The following is a 13,995-nucleotide window of genomic DNA, read 5'->3' as shown; positions in this document are numbered from 1 at the left end:
ACCTTCACCATCGGCACCTACTTCTCTTTCATTTATTATTTAGGAACTGCCGCCAACAAAAGGCATGGAGTTTCTGCATTGTTTCTATGACAATAACAACGTTCATTACATCTCCGTGAAAATGTCGCATTTAGTGGCATTTTAGCGGCGATTTATATGTGCTGTATTGAGCACTAGCGAAGGCTTCCGCGCTTCGTACCCACCCCCAGAACAACGCGTATAACTGCCGACAAGCGTGAAGAAATTCCTGGCGAGAACCCTGACCATGAAAAGAAGAAAAATGCAACTCATCGTATCCCAGTTTAGAAAGGTGTAACATTGAATCTTTAAACCCAATTTCTGGCATGATGGGTTAAAGGAGATACGCAGTTCTGCCAGATTACGACCGCGAAAAAAAAACGTTCTAAGACCCCCCCCAAAAAAAAAAAAAAAGACGACTCTCTGCCCTGCACTTGCACCTTTGAAATTGAAAAGTGCAAGTTCAGTGATAAATAAAGTGATGTACCCTCTCTTTCTGCTTCGCCTCCCCCTTCAAAACCTTTAAAACCCTGTCAGTAATGAAGGACTAACCACGCGTGAGGGAAATGTAGAGAGGAATAAAAACAGTGAAATAAGTTTGAAGTATAAAATCATCAAAATGTGTATCATTGTTGTAATGTTGATTTCCCGTATCCATTGGACTGCGTGCAGCCTGAGAATACTCATGATATTAGTCTTCAATTATTGGTTATGTCTCAAAGCTTATTCTAAATAAATGACAACAAAGGGCTGTCCGTCTCATACAGCATTCTCTGTAAATAGCCCCCCCCCCCCCCCCCCCGAACAACATTCACTGTAGCACTGCGGTTGTTTTGTGTGAATTCAATGGTGCAGATGAGCCCATTGTGTAATGCTAAGTCGGGAGTGCTGATTGCTTGTTTTCTTCGACTGTCCGTAGAATAGGTAGAAATGAAGCATGTTTTCATGCAAATTTTTCTCAAGCATGCGTTATTCATATTTGATGCGTAAGGTCTCATATGAAAGAAGAAAATATGAATATTTGGGTTATGAACTTTGTTTTTCGAAAACGTAACGTTAAAAGTCTGAAAAATTCACTTAAAGTCACCATTTGCACGTGCAAATAAAAACTTGGTAGCTCCGCTTTTCATTGTTCTAACTCAGTCATGCATGAACAATGAACATTAAGTAGTACGTCACATGAAAGAAGAAAAGTTTATCTTTCCATTGATGTATATCTCATAAAGAAAATGTATGATTTCGATAGTAAAAAGTTGCATGGGAACCTGGTTTCATTTTTTCTGGGACACGCTCTACATAGAAATTATGTGATACAAATATAAATCAGAAACTTTTAGTAATTTACTGAAAACAAACAATTCATTTGTATGATCCAAAAAATGTGCACGATTTATATTCCGCAAGGCCTTTTCCTGAATCAAAAATAACTAATCAATTTTATTCTTTGAGCAATTCCCCCAGGCCAGTATGCCGTGATTTAAGTAAGGTAATAATAGAGTTGAATAGAGTCAATGCAATATTGGCTTTGGGAAGAGATATTTCTATTTGTGAATAACTCCAACATTTTCACAAACAGCTTACAGAAATAATCAACATGAGACTTCCAAGAAAGATTGTTATCATTATAAATAAAAGAATATTTTGTTGAATCTATTTGATTTAAATGCAATCCATTCACTAATATTTAACCTGGAAGAAACGTTATTTTATTACTGAAAACCATATAGTCTTATTCATATTGAGCGATAACTTATTCACCCGAGTCCATTCAAATACCAGTTGCAGTTCCATTTTTCACAGAATCAAGCAATACATAAGGATCTGAGTGAGAATAAAAAAGACTTGTGTCATCTGCAAACAGAAGAAAATACAGCAGAGAGGATGAGTTGCGAAAGCCATTGATATAAGAAATGAATAAAAGAGGACCTAAGAGGGAGCCCTGTGGAATGCCACAGTAAATCAAGTTTATTTCTGAGTCATGGTTTAATATTCACAGTAACAAACTGAGTTCTTCCGATAAGATAACTTCTGAACCACTCCAAGACCTTTCCATGAATACCGTAATGATTTAATTTGTACAAAAGTATTTTGTGGTGTATTGTGTCCAAGGCTTTGGAGTAGTCCAGAAACAGACCGACTGTATGCTACTTTGAGTATATAACTTTTGCAACTTTCTCAACAAGTAATGAAATAGCATGGGTGGTTGCATGTTTTGTATGGAACCCAAATTGATTATCAGCTAAAATATCACATTCATTTCAAAATTTAAGTAAATGATTATAAACCACTTTCTCAAGTATTTTAGAAAAAGAAGACAGTGAAGATATTGGTCGATAATTTCCCAACTCATCCTCTGTACCTTTCCTATAAATTGGTAGCTTCAAATGACACAATGAGTAAACGCACAAACATTATCAAATGAACAGAAAAGCTTTATTTCATTCATTTAAAGTTGCACACACTCATTTTGTGTGAGGACTGAAAATATGTGAAATGGGTCAACCTAGCCAATCTTGACTTTTTAATATTTTCTGAAAGAACAAGTCTTCTACATTATGCTGAAAATTTGGGATCATAAAACAGGCTGGAAAGTGTGTTTTTTTAGCAGTTTATCTCGAACATTTTGGGTAGAATAGTGTGATTAGGTGTGTCTTTAGAGTCCCCTTTTCATTTCTTAAAACTTTGTACACACTCTTCACTTTCAACTCTAATAACTTTTGAAAGGATGATGCTACTGCTTTGAAAGTTGGCACTAATTATGGACAGAATGTGTTGATAAGGCATGCTTAATTTCACTTTAATCTGATAATCCCTTAATTGTTGTTACTCCAGTGGTTTACATCCTGTTTTTTGTCCCATTCATCGCACAGCCAGTACGGCTTGGTAAAGATTAAGTGCTTGAACTTCAGAGCCTCTTCAGAGCGTCTTTTCTCAGTTCACACTTTTCCTGAGTGTGTGCTTTCTTTCCAATATTTAGATAAGTTAGGAGAGTCCATTGGATTTGAGTTATATATCACATTAAAGCTTAAAGTCTGCTCTTTCAGAATATGCTCTTAACTAAAATTTCATGTCTGACTACTTTCTGTTTGTTTTGTGATGCAGGGTCACATTTAGTAATTTACGAATTCATGAGACACATTCAAGAACCTGATATTTACAATTTTCGTAATTTGGAAAATCAGTTCAAATTTGTACCATTTTTGTTAATATTCCTTCTCTCGTTTAATTTGAATTTGGATTTGACAGAGGATTCTTAATTTTCCTTCATTATTTGTAGCCTTAATTGAACTTCATCTTCCTTGATTGTGGAACGATGTGTTTCCATGGTAACAGCATATTTTGAATGAATATCATTTAAAAAATACTGTGGATTCAGTTAACTCCCTCAGACTTTGAGCATTTGGCTTGAAATTTGGCACATGCGACCGCTATAGTACAAAGATGTGCAAACTTCATCTTTCGTCATTGTTGAACATTGTGTTGGCAACAGCATATTTTGAATGAAAATCATTAAAAAAATGGAATTCAGCTCTCAATTTCTTTTTTAGCATTTGGCTTCAAATTTGGCACATGTTACCACTATATTACCTAGCTGTGCAAAGTTGATCTTCATCATTGTTAGAAAATGTGTTGCCATGGTAACAGCTTATTTTGAATGAAAACCCTACAATAATGTGAATTCACCTGATTCCCTCAGCTTGTGAGCATTTGACTTGAAATTTGGCACATGTGACAGCTATGATATATAGTTGTGCAAACTTCATTTTTTTCTTAATGGCAAACATGTTGCCATGGTAACAGCATTTTTATTGAAAATCATTGAAATTGCTGATTTATTTACTCACTCAGGTTTTGAGCACTTGACTTGAGATATGGCACATGTGACTATCAGTGAGCAAAATATACATTTATTCAATGTTGAACAATACTTTGTCATGGTAATTGTACTTTTTTTTTCAATAAAAAGTATACAAAGTAATCATTGCTAGTTGAGCTGACTCCCTCAGTGTTAGGTGGGGGTATTAAGCACATTGTGTGATAGTTCTAGTTTAATTTGGATTTGACAGAAGATTCTTCATTTTCCTCCATTATTTTTAGCGTTTATTGATCTTTGGGGCTTCAAAGATATTACAGAGATCATAGTTTTATTTTTTCAACTTCATTCAAATTTTTTATTGTGTTAAATTTGTCTTTTATTCTTATTGTTACATGGAAGATCACTTATGCATGAATGACAACTTGTGCATTTTAGCAATTGTTACTTTTGCGCCTTGGAAGAGAAAAACAAAGGTATTCATTCATGCGTAAAGTTTGCAGTTTTATGGGCCTTCCAGTTTGAAAGCAATTGAATTACCTTTCATATGGTATATGATACATTAATTTTCAGCCAAATATTCTATGAGGAATTATAAACATTTAAAAAGGTGGGGTTTTTGGGGGGTTTTTTTTGGGTTTTTTTTTTTGCTGAGTGTAGTAAAAGCCCACTTGTGCAATCCTTATCCATTCCAACCTTAATTGGTTGGAAGATGAAGGCTTTTTGTCTAATGCTGCTCATGTTTCTCAAACTTCCAAATCAGCTTAGGATATATATGCAGAAGCTGTTAGCTATGAAAAATCCTGTTTCCTTTCATTTACCTTCCAAAAATGTGTCCTTTCTGACTAAATTACTACCTTGAAGAATTAGTGTTATATTTGCAACATGAATCTGTGAATGTCCTATTGTCCATTAATACATGCCGCCAAATGAGCTTATGAATATGTCTGTCTTCAAACAGCAAAGTTGTGTTTTAACCACATCCACCCCTACAGGTATCCAAATCAAAAAGGGAAAATTGTATTTAGCCAGTGTGAATAAGGACCACTCCTTTTTCAGGTGCAATTCAATCATATCAACAACAACAAAAAGTACAAAACAGCAAACATACTACATGTTTATTGTCCCCGCCGAACGAGTTCGAGCAGGGGACTATGAAACGGGCTCCGTACGTGTGTGTGTCCGTGTGTCCGTCCGTCCGTGTGTCCGTCCGTCCGTGTGTCCGTCCGTCCGTGTGTCCGTGTGTGCGTCCGTGTGTGATCAAAATCTTCAATTTGCTACTTCTCTGTCATTTATGAGCCAATTTTGATTCTGTTTGCTTTATATGATAGCACTACATGGGAGCTTTGAAACTTCTGCACAGAATTTCAGTCGTGACCTTTGACCTTGACCTTTGACCTATATTGTACATTTTGCTACAAAATGCTACTCCTTCGCCATTTCTAACCCGATTTCGATTCCGTTTGCTTTATGTGATGGCACTAGGTGAGGGCTTCAAAACTTCTACACAGAATTTTGACCTTTGACTTCTTTGACCTTTGACCTTGATTTTTTGACCTATATTGTACATTTTGCTACAAAATGCTACTCCTTCGCCATTTCTAACCCGATTTCGATTCCGTTTGCTTTATGTGATGGCACTAGGTGAGGGCTTCAAAACTACTACACAGAATTTTGACCTTTGACTTCTTTGACCTTTGACCTTGATTTTTGACCTATATTGTACATTTTGCTACGAAATGCTACTCCTTCGCCATTTTTAACCCGATTTCGATTCCGTTTGCTTTATATGATGGCACTAGTTGAGGGCTTCAAAACTTCTACACAGAATTTTGACCTTTGACTTCTTTGACCTTTGACCTTGATTTTTGACCTATATTGTGCATTTTGCTACAGAATGCTACTCCTGCGCCATTTCTAACCCGATTTCGATTCCGTTTGCTTTATGTGATAGCACTAGGTGAGGGCTTCAAAACTTGTACACAGAATTTTGACCTTTGTCTTCTTTGACCTTTGACCTTGATTTTTGACCTATATTGTACATTGGCTACAAAATGCTACTCCGCCATTTCTAACCCAATTTCGATTCCATTTGCTTTATGTGATGGCACTAGGTGAGGGCTTCAAAACTTCTACACAGAATTTTGACCTTTGACTTCTTTGACCTTTGACCTTGATTTTTTACCTATATTGCACATTTTGTTACAAAATGCTACTTCCGGCGGGGACATATATTACGCACCGCGTAATTTCTACTTTTCCTTGTTTCACAAGTAAGATACATGCATTATCATTTCAAAAGTATTTTACATTTGCAAGTAAATTTTCTCCAAACTTGTGTATTGAAGTTACTGTAGTTTGTAGCAGTTTTTAGCTTCTTCATTGTTTTGTTCACCTACAATGTAGATTACAAAGCTTTTGTTCTCCTAGGCAAATTGTCAGCAAGTGTCAGGTGTGATGAAAACTGAGTTTTGTAGTCCGTCTATAACAGTAACTAACCCAACAGTTACTGCAGCCATTACTACCACTTCTAGCACCACAGCTCATGAGCTGGACATCAAACCTGCCATCAGTATCAATGGTGCACCACTGATAGCTCTACCATCTATGGTGCCTTCATCCTCTACCACACTCCCTTCTATGGTGCAGCTCTCGGGAAACCAACTCTTTCCTCAGCTAAACCTCAAGAACATGGCACCTGTTATTTTAGCCATTCCACAGGTGCCTGTCATTGCAGCTACCTCCATGCCTAAGTCAGACTCAGCAAGTCCTGTAGTTGGCCATCAAGCTCAGGATCAGAAGTCACAGCCTTTGACCTCCACTGTTCTTGATAAAGTAGGGGGAGGAATTACCCTGCTACCATCTAGGGATGCATCGGAAGTGAAAAAGAACATTTCCTCCAAGACAGAGCATCTACATCAGGTGATAAACCATGCAATCATCAAGAAAGAGAGCAATCTTGAGAATAAATCAAAATCTGTTGAGAGCAACCTTAGCAGAAGTATTGGTTGTTCATCATGCCCAACAGATGGTGGGGTGAACGGATTGAGTTCTACTGACAAAGAGGGCATTGTGCCACGACCATCTGTCATCCAGCACACTCACCATTCCAAGGGGAACAGCGAGAGGGAGGTACTACCATCAAAGCTGACAAGATCTAAGTTGGCATATATGAGTGGTGTGCAACCAAGTGATCTTGTTGTGAAAAACATGGTCAAAGAGCATAAACCAAGTGAACATGAACTTCACAAAAAGGATGTAGAAGAGATACCAGACCTCTTGGGCCCAGGTCCTCGCTTTCTAACACCATACATGACATTTTTGCATCAGACTCCATTTCTGTTCCGACCAAGTCTGAACCCGTCTGTCCAGCTCAGTGCCAGTAAAGCTGCAGTGACAACTGGCAGTAAAATTAGTCAAGAGAGCATGGAGGATATGAAGAGCAAATCTACCCTGCTAGAGACAGCTACACTTAAGCCTCCTCTGTCACTCTCACAGCAGACTAGAGGTTCATCTCCCTCTGTCTCACATTCTATGAAGTATGGTCCAGTGCCTGTACAAGAAGAGCCATGTGATCTGAGCATGCCCAAGAAACGACGATGGAATGCAGGTGATGATGGAGATGAACCTAGTGAAAAGCAGAGAGACAGTGTTATAAATAAAGCCAACGTCCTCTCCTCAAGTAGCACAATCAGGAACTCTCCTGTGCACAGATTGCGAACTTCAGATAAGAAATTTCTCAAGCACTCCACTTCCTACTCACACTCTCATGATTACCTTGGAAAACATCCAACACCATCATCTGCATCCCTCTCCTGCCCGACACTGTCTTCATCTTACCATGCATCTCCATCACAACTGTCAGTAGCATCATCATCAAAAGTGAAGATGACTCCTAATCCTCGTGGTTCCATCACTCAGGGTATCATTAATCCAACTAAGAACCAGGCTTACTCCCTTCAGACCAACAAGGATTCACTGGAGACCTTAAGTACCCCATCCGCAAAGACCCCCAACCCAGACCTTGCGTCTCCTCGCCATGTCATGGAGCTCTCCAGTCTAGGTCTTCCAGTAGCAGTAGATAGTTCTGGCAAGCCCCTTCCTCCTCTTACAGACTTCAACCCCTTGACTCGATACCCGCACATTTTCCCATATGTTCCTCTTCTTCCCCGTCCCCCCTTTCTTACCCCAGGGGCCCCCTTTATCCCAGCAGCTCTTCCTCCTACCATTTTGTCCAGTCAAGCTGAGATGCTGCAGCGAAACATTTTATGCCGTCCCCCATTTCCTTATCCACCTACAGTGCCTTACAGCTCACCCCAGCTGACTAGAGACAGTCAACAGACTTCTTTGTATCAAAGCTAGATCATCACGATATGAGATGCACACTTTTAAAGTTGCATAAGCCACAGAAATATCCTGATATTTTGTCTATTACAGGAAAGAACTGTTTACGAAATAACCAATATGAAATTTCTAGGGTCCATAGATGGTCCAAATGTCACAAATATGGTCTGAGCATGATTTTTTTTTCCAGCGGTCATATGTTAAATGCACAGTACCAGTGGTTTGCTTAAGATATTAAAAAATGAAGGGAAATCCAAACATTTATTTTCATTTAATTTAATGTATGGATTCTTTACAATGGTTTCAGGGTCACTCTTAACAAGTGAAAACTTGTGTACCACTTTATGTGTGCCTGTATGTTATTGAAGTTATAACAGCCAAATTACCGTATAGAAAGGTGCAGGAGACCATCTACTGGTTTGTTTTAAATGTGTATGCCAAAGATCCAATTAAAATGATCTAAGTGAAATCCTCCAGTGGAATGTGTTGATACACGTACGTGGCCCTGATTATCTCCATGAGCTGTAGATGCACTCAAAGTATGTTTGACAGAACCCATTGAGGATGAGTCCTGAGTACTCATGCAAGTTTCTTTGGGAAATGTATGTTGTAGCAGATTCAGCCCGTCTTCAACAGATTAAGGTCTAGATATTCAAGTCCTAACTTTCAATTCCTGAATTCAGCTAGGAATGAGCATTTTGGTAATCTGATTCTGTAAATAGCAGAACATCAATTAAGTAGCATAAATGAAAGGTAGAGTGTCACATGAGGACGTGAACTTTATCACCAAAAAAAAAAATGAGATAAAATGAAACTCAGCAAAGCCATAACCTCTGTCAGGAAAATCCAATTGGAATGTTATGGCACAAAAAGGATAGAAATGACCGGGAAGTGGCAAAAGCTTAATCCTGAAGGTACATGGTCAAGATCAATGAACATCATTTACATGTGAATGAATGGCTACGCTCATGATATTTTAAAGTGATGTTAGTCGGTGGAAGCATTGATCGTGTGCATCAGTCCAATTCTTTGTCCTTTTTTATGGAACATTTCCTCTCTAGCACAAATGTTCAATCAAACATGTTCTGTGATTGTTAATTTTCTCTATTGTCTTCCATATTGTGCCTTGTTAAGAGATTTATATTTTTGCACACAGAAAGTGACCTATATTTAGCCTATTTTGCATACTTCACACACAGCCTTTGATTCGTTTGTACAAGTAATTCTTTAACATAATTCTTTTCATGAGTGTTATTTTGTAGTTATCCTAATCATGTTGCACTTTGTTTCCCAGTGATGTGACATTAGTGCATTTCCTTTGTGTGTGTGTGTGTGTGTTTTCTTCTAATATTTGGTCATCAAAACAATTTTTGCTTAAGTTTCCATCCTGATGGTCATTTGACAAATTAGCGTAACAATGTGAAGAACACCATCATCATGTTAATGTCAGTAGACCATATAGCTGTACAATTAACCCATATCGGGCCAACGCACCTGTGTAAACAAACACTGCAGTGGCCCAGCACCGTTTGCACACACACGGCCAACAAGCAGACAGCTCTCCAAACAATCGCTCTTCATTAGCAAGCAATGAACAAAACGTAGACAAATTATATATCATTTGAAAGAGGACAAAATTCCCTTTTATATGGTCATACGTATGACATGCTGCCATTCAATGCACAGTGCAGTCATAGTACTCAGTAGAAGTGAATTACAGTAATCCAAAAGTAACGAAATCATTTTGTTTGTTTGCTTTCATACGTGGATTAAAAATAGCAAATGTTATAATTTTACACATCCAGTACGGAAATGAAATGATCAGAGTGTCAGCTTTCTGAACATATAAATATCATGACCATTGATACAATAATTGCAGGTTTGTGTTTATGTTTATGATGATGAAGCCATTGTGAGTGCATGGGAAATCAATAGTATAATGTGTGAATAATTAGTTTGTTGAAGCGAAACTATTTACGATAGATACAGCATTTCAGTTTCGATTGAATTCTACAATTGTCGTACATACGTGTGGCTGTACGTGTCGGACTACTAGTATAATCACAGTCATATCATCACCCGGCAAGTGTCCAAGCTTCCACAAAAACTGTGGCAGAAAATTCACAATCGAGCACTCCATACAGCTGTAGATAGCACGCACGGACGCTTTATGGTTACATCGCGTCATTCCACGTAAACACACATTTCTTTCGATGATTTTAACGATATTGTTGGCGTTCGACTGACAAAGCTTTCTTGAATTATCACAGACAGTGTGGCAAAGCATTCTGGGATATGTTGTCAAAGGTTAGAAGGTGAAAGAACTTTGGAATGACGTCGTTCATACTTCATTTCATTCACTACGGAATATTCCGTATGTGCCCTCTGCGGCGTTCAGACGAACTACGGAATATCCGGCAGGTGGCCCGATATGGGTTAAGGAGAATTCTATGAGTAGTGCAGTCTCAGGTTGTGAGGTCACTGTTTGTTTGTTTTTTCTAAACATACCCATTCATGAATTTCATAAAGTTCTTGTTCTTTTTAGAGGAATTTTGTATTGATTCTCTACTAATGTTATAGTGATGCTTGTTTTTTTTCTTACACATCATCCTGTAGGAAGGAGGTACAGCGACTGTAGTTTTCTTCACACACATACATTGTATCAAAGTTGAAATCTTTTAATGTACAAAATTAAAATGTGATGACAATAATGCCCATAAGATCATCAAACATGAATGTCTGGATGCAAGTTCCTTCAATTATTCAAGCTTAGTCTTTAATTTTTTTGTCAGACACTCAGTAATCTTTGATAATCTGTCACACTGTTATACTTCAAAACAGTATATTGGCCACCAGTGCTAAATCAGGATGACTTGAGGATAAGACCTTTGTCCTGATTTAGCAACAGTCTTGATTTGAAAAAGGCAGAAGCTGAGTCATCTGTAGGCTTGGACGAAGACCAATACACAAATACCTTAACTTGAGTATCACCTGACAAGGTCAAACTACACAATGTATACTGTACCTGTATGCATTCATTGACGACAATTTTTGTTTCTGTTCTGAAGGCAAATATTATTTTCACGGGGATTAGTTTACACAAATGTAAACCCACATGTTTTCATCAACCTTAGAAAACAACAGGGCCATCTATTCCATGCTTTCTGGGAGAAAATTTTGTTGCAACAATGATCTAAGCAGTGCAACAATGATCTAAGCAGTGCAGCAACACCGTAACATCAGTGTTCATCACACACACTACATTGGTGGCATCAGTGATCTCAGTGCACAGACAGCAGCACCACACTGAGCATTCAAACTAGTCTTCTGAAGATGTACCAAGGTATATAAATAATCAAGGGACGAGTACATGGATAAAAATGATCTCATTCTGAATTACTTTTCAAAATGGTAATAGCATGTTTGAAAAAAAAAAAATTCAGAAAAGTATCATTACTATTATTATTGTAATTCCAGTACCAATAAAAAAAAAGAAAAAGAAAAATTATAACATGGCTGAATTAGCACTGGGATTATTGTTGACCACTGCTTGAATTTAGCTGCCTTGATGGCAGTGTGTAATTGTACATCTTACGAACATGAGATGACACTGCACAACGCAGTAACCCAGGATATGATACCCTGGTAAATGACGTGATGTATCACATTGTGAAGCATATGAAATGAAAGCATGTCCTTTCTACAACATGCTTACCTGTATTGCAATGTTTTAAAAGTTTGTCAACAGGCAGTGAGAAAAAAAAATGATTTCTTTTTAATTTCAAGAATATTTCAGCACTCTCCCATTGCATTTCCTATTTTACTGTTGCATCCATAATATGTGTTGTCATACAATGCATGTATCCCACTTGTACAAGAGCCCATTTGTACAGTAAACATTTATGGGTTTATTCAAGCTGTATGGATGGCACAATGACGTAAGCTGAAACCAACGTTCTGTTATAAAGGGATTCCTGGGTATGCTGTATGTATAAATGTCTGAATGACACTTATAATCAAGGGCAAATAATCATCTTGTGTCTACAAAGCAAATGCATTAAGGCCACAACACCCCCGTCCTTTGATAGGGACAGTGCTCATAAGTCCATTTCTCGTCAACTTTTGCAGAAGTTGACGCATTTTCCCAGTCCTAACAAAATGGACTTTCATTGAGTTGACTGTTCATACTATTATGCACACATGTATACATTTGCCCTTCTCACTTGTATATTATCTATGCCCTGTAGAATCTGGTGTGTGTGATGGTTTCATTTAAAAATCATCAATCTCATAACTTGTAATATGGGACAGCAAACATGCACTGTATTAGGCATGTTAACAAGTGCTGAACATTCAGGTGCACATTGGAAGAACTGTCTGTTGTCTGATGGGAAAAGGGAGAGCTACAGTATAACCCTAGATTGCTATGCATCTGATAGTGAATTACTATAGTGTTTTAGGGTATTAATGATTGCCACTGAATCAGCTGTGTTCCAGTCTCATGGAAGACATCGTAGGCAGACTTAAAGAAATTGAATGCAATTGCACTGTTTGAGTTATGTAATATTCACAAAATCTTTAATTTTTAGTTTCTCTTTCATGGGTATGGATAGAACCACAGTTTTCCCATCAGAGTACAGCTTAAGGTAGTATTGAAATTATCAATATCTCTATAATTGTCATGGAGTGCCATCATTATATAAGGTAATAAGAATCTAGTATTTCCTAGCGCTGATTGTCATGCCAAGCAAAGCATTGACAGAGGAGACAAGAAACAAATTACAAAGGACTGAGAATTTTGGGCAATAGATGAAGACGATTTCTTTTGTGACAGTTTTGTAAACCTCTTTCAAGAAGCAAAGCAATTTTATGGGAATTAAATTCTATCTTTCTCTGATCTTGTACCATTATGGAAGTAACAAGTGGAGAATATCTACATTTACATTGATAATGATTTTATGAGAAGGCTTCGTTTTATGAGCTTTTCAAGAATTGAAGAGAAAACTGGAAGTATGTGAAAGAAATATGTAAATCATGCAAGATTTTGTATACCTTCACATACTAGTGCATTTGTGTGTTTTATTACTCGTAAAGAGACACAAATTAACAAGAGATCAGGGCAATGAATTCTACCTCCTTTTTGTATTATGAAGAGTGCAAAGTGCATGACTTGTAATCTTTTTTACCAGAAAGTAATAGGCAAGTTTTAGTTGATTTTTGGCTTGTGATGTTTTGCCTTGATTTCTACCTCTTGCACGAGACACATCCTTACAGCTCCCGTCTTTGTATGTGTAGGTGTATAAGTGAAACCCTGTAGGAAACTGAATGATAATGTTTGATTTAGGAGATGGGTGCTGTCATACTACATGGTCACGGTATGCGACATGAACTATAACTGATTTGATTAGATTTTTGGCAAGTGCATTCATGACCAAGGGTCAAATGTCACCAAAATTTTAGCATAGAATGACACTTGGTACGTGCATCTGCAGCTAACAGTATTCAGTAGTGAAATAATCTGGAAGAAAAGGTAGAAATAAACTATTATGTTGAAAGGTTACGAAATATAATTTCAGAGCTGGGACTTTCTAATAGAAATATTGTTTTTACTCGACCTGGTAGAGATATTTGTTTGTGGTAAAGTACAAAGTTATGTGCACTTAGATCAGCGATCAAGACCATCACAGGCCCGGCAATACAGTGCAATTAACTCCATGATAAGAGGCGAAAGCTTTTGAAGTCATAACGGTCATCGAAGCACTGTGTGGAGGGAAGGACAAAAAAAAATCTTAAAAGTTCACCTCCTCATATCTCCCTTA

The 13,995-nt window shown here is 37.6% G+C and overlaps 1 protein-coding gene across 1 annotated transcript in view; it reads left to right on the top strand.

Annotated features, from left to right (window-relative positions):
- LOC139712161 (uncharacterized) overlaps positions 1-9,369 on the top strand; it is a 161,349-nt gene extending 151,980 nt beyond the window's left edge. Inside the window, exon 6 of the mRNA XM_071623999.1 lies at positions 6,263-9,369. Coding sequence (XP_071480100.1) covers positions 6,263-8,194 — 1,932 coding nt within the window. The 3' untranslated portion in view covers positions 8,195-9,369. The remainder of the gene's footprint in view (positions 1-6,262) is intronic.
- Positions 9,370-13,995: the final 4,626 nt, after the last annotated feature.

The sequence above is a fragment of the Diadema antillarum genome, unplaced genomic scaffold (genome assembly GCF_040938485.1).
Source record: "Diadema antillarum isolate AM-2024a unplaced genomic scaffold, OU_Dant_1.0 seq00001766_RagTag, whole genome shotgun sequence".
Taxonomy (NCBI): Eukaryota; Metazoa; Echinodermata; class Echinoidea; order Diadematoida; family Diadematidae; genus Diadema; species Diadema antillarum.
The sequence above is the reverse complement of the archived record's forward strand: the minus strand, read 5'-3'. Positions and strand labels throughout refer to the sequence as shown.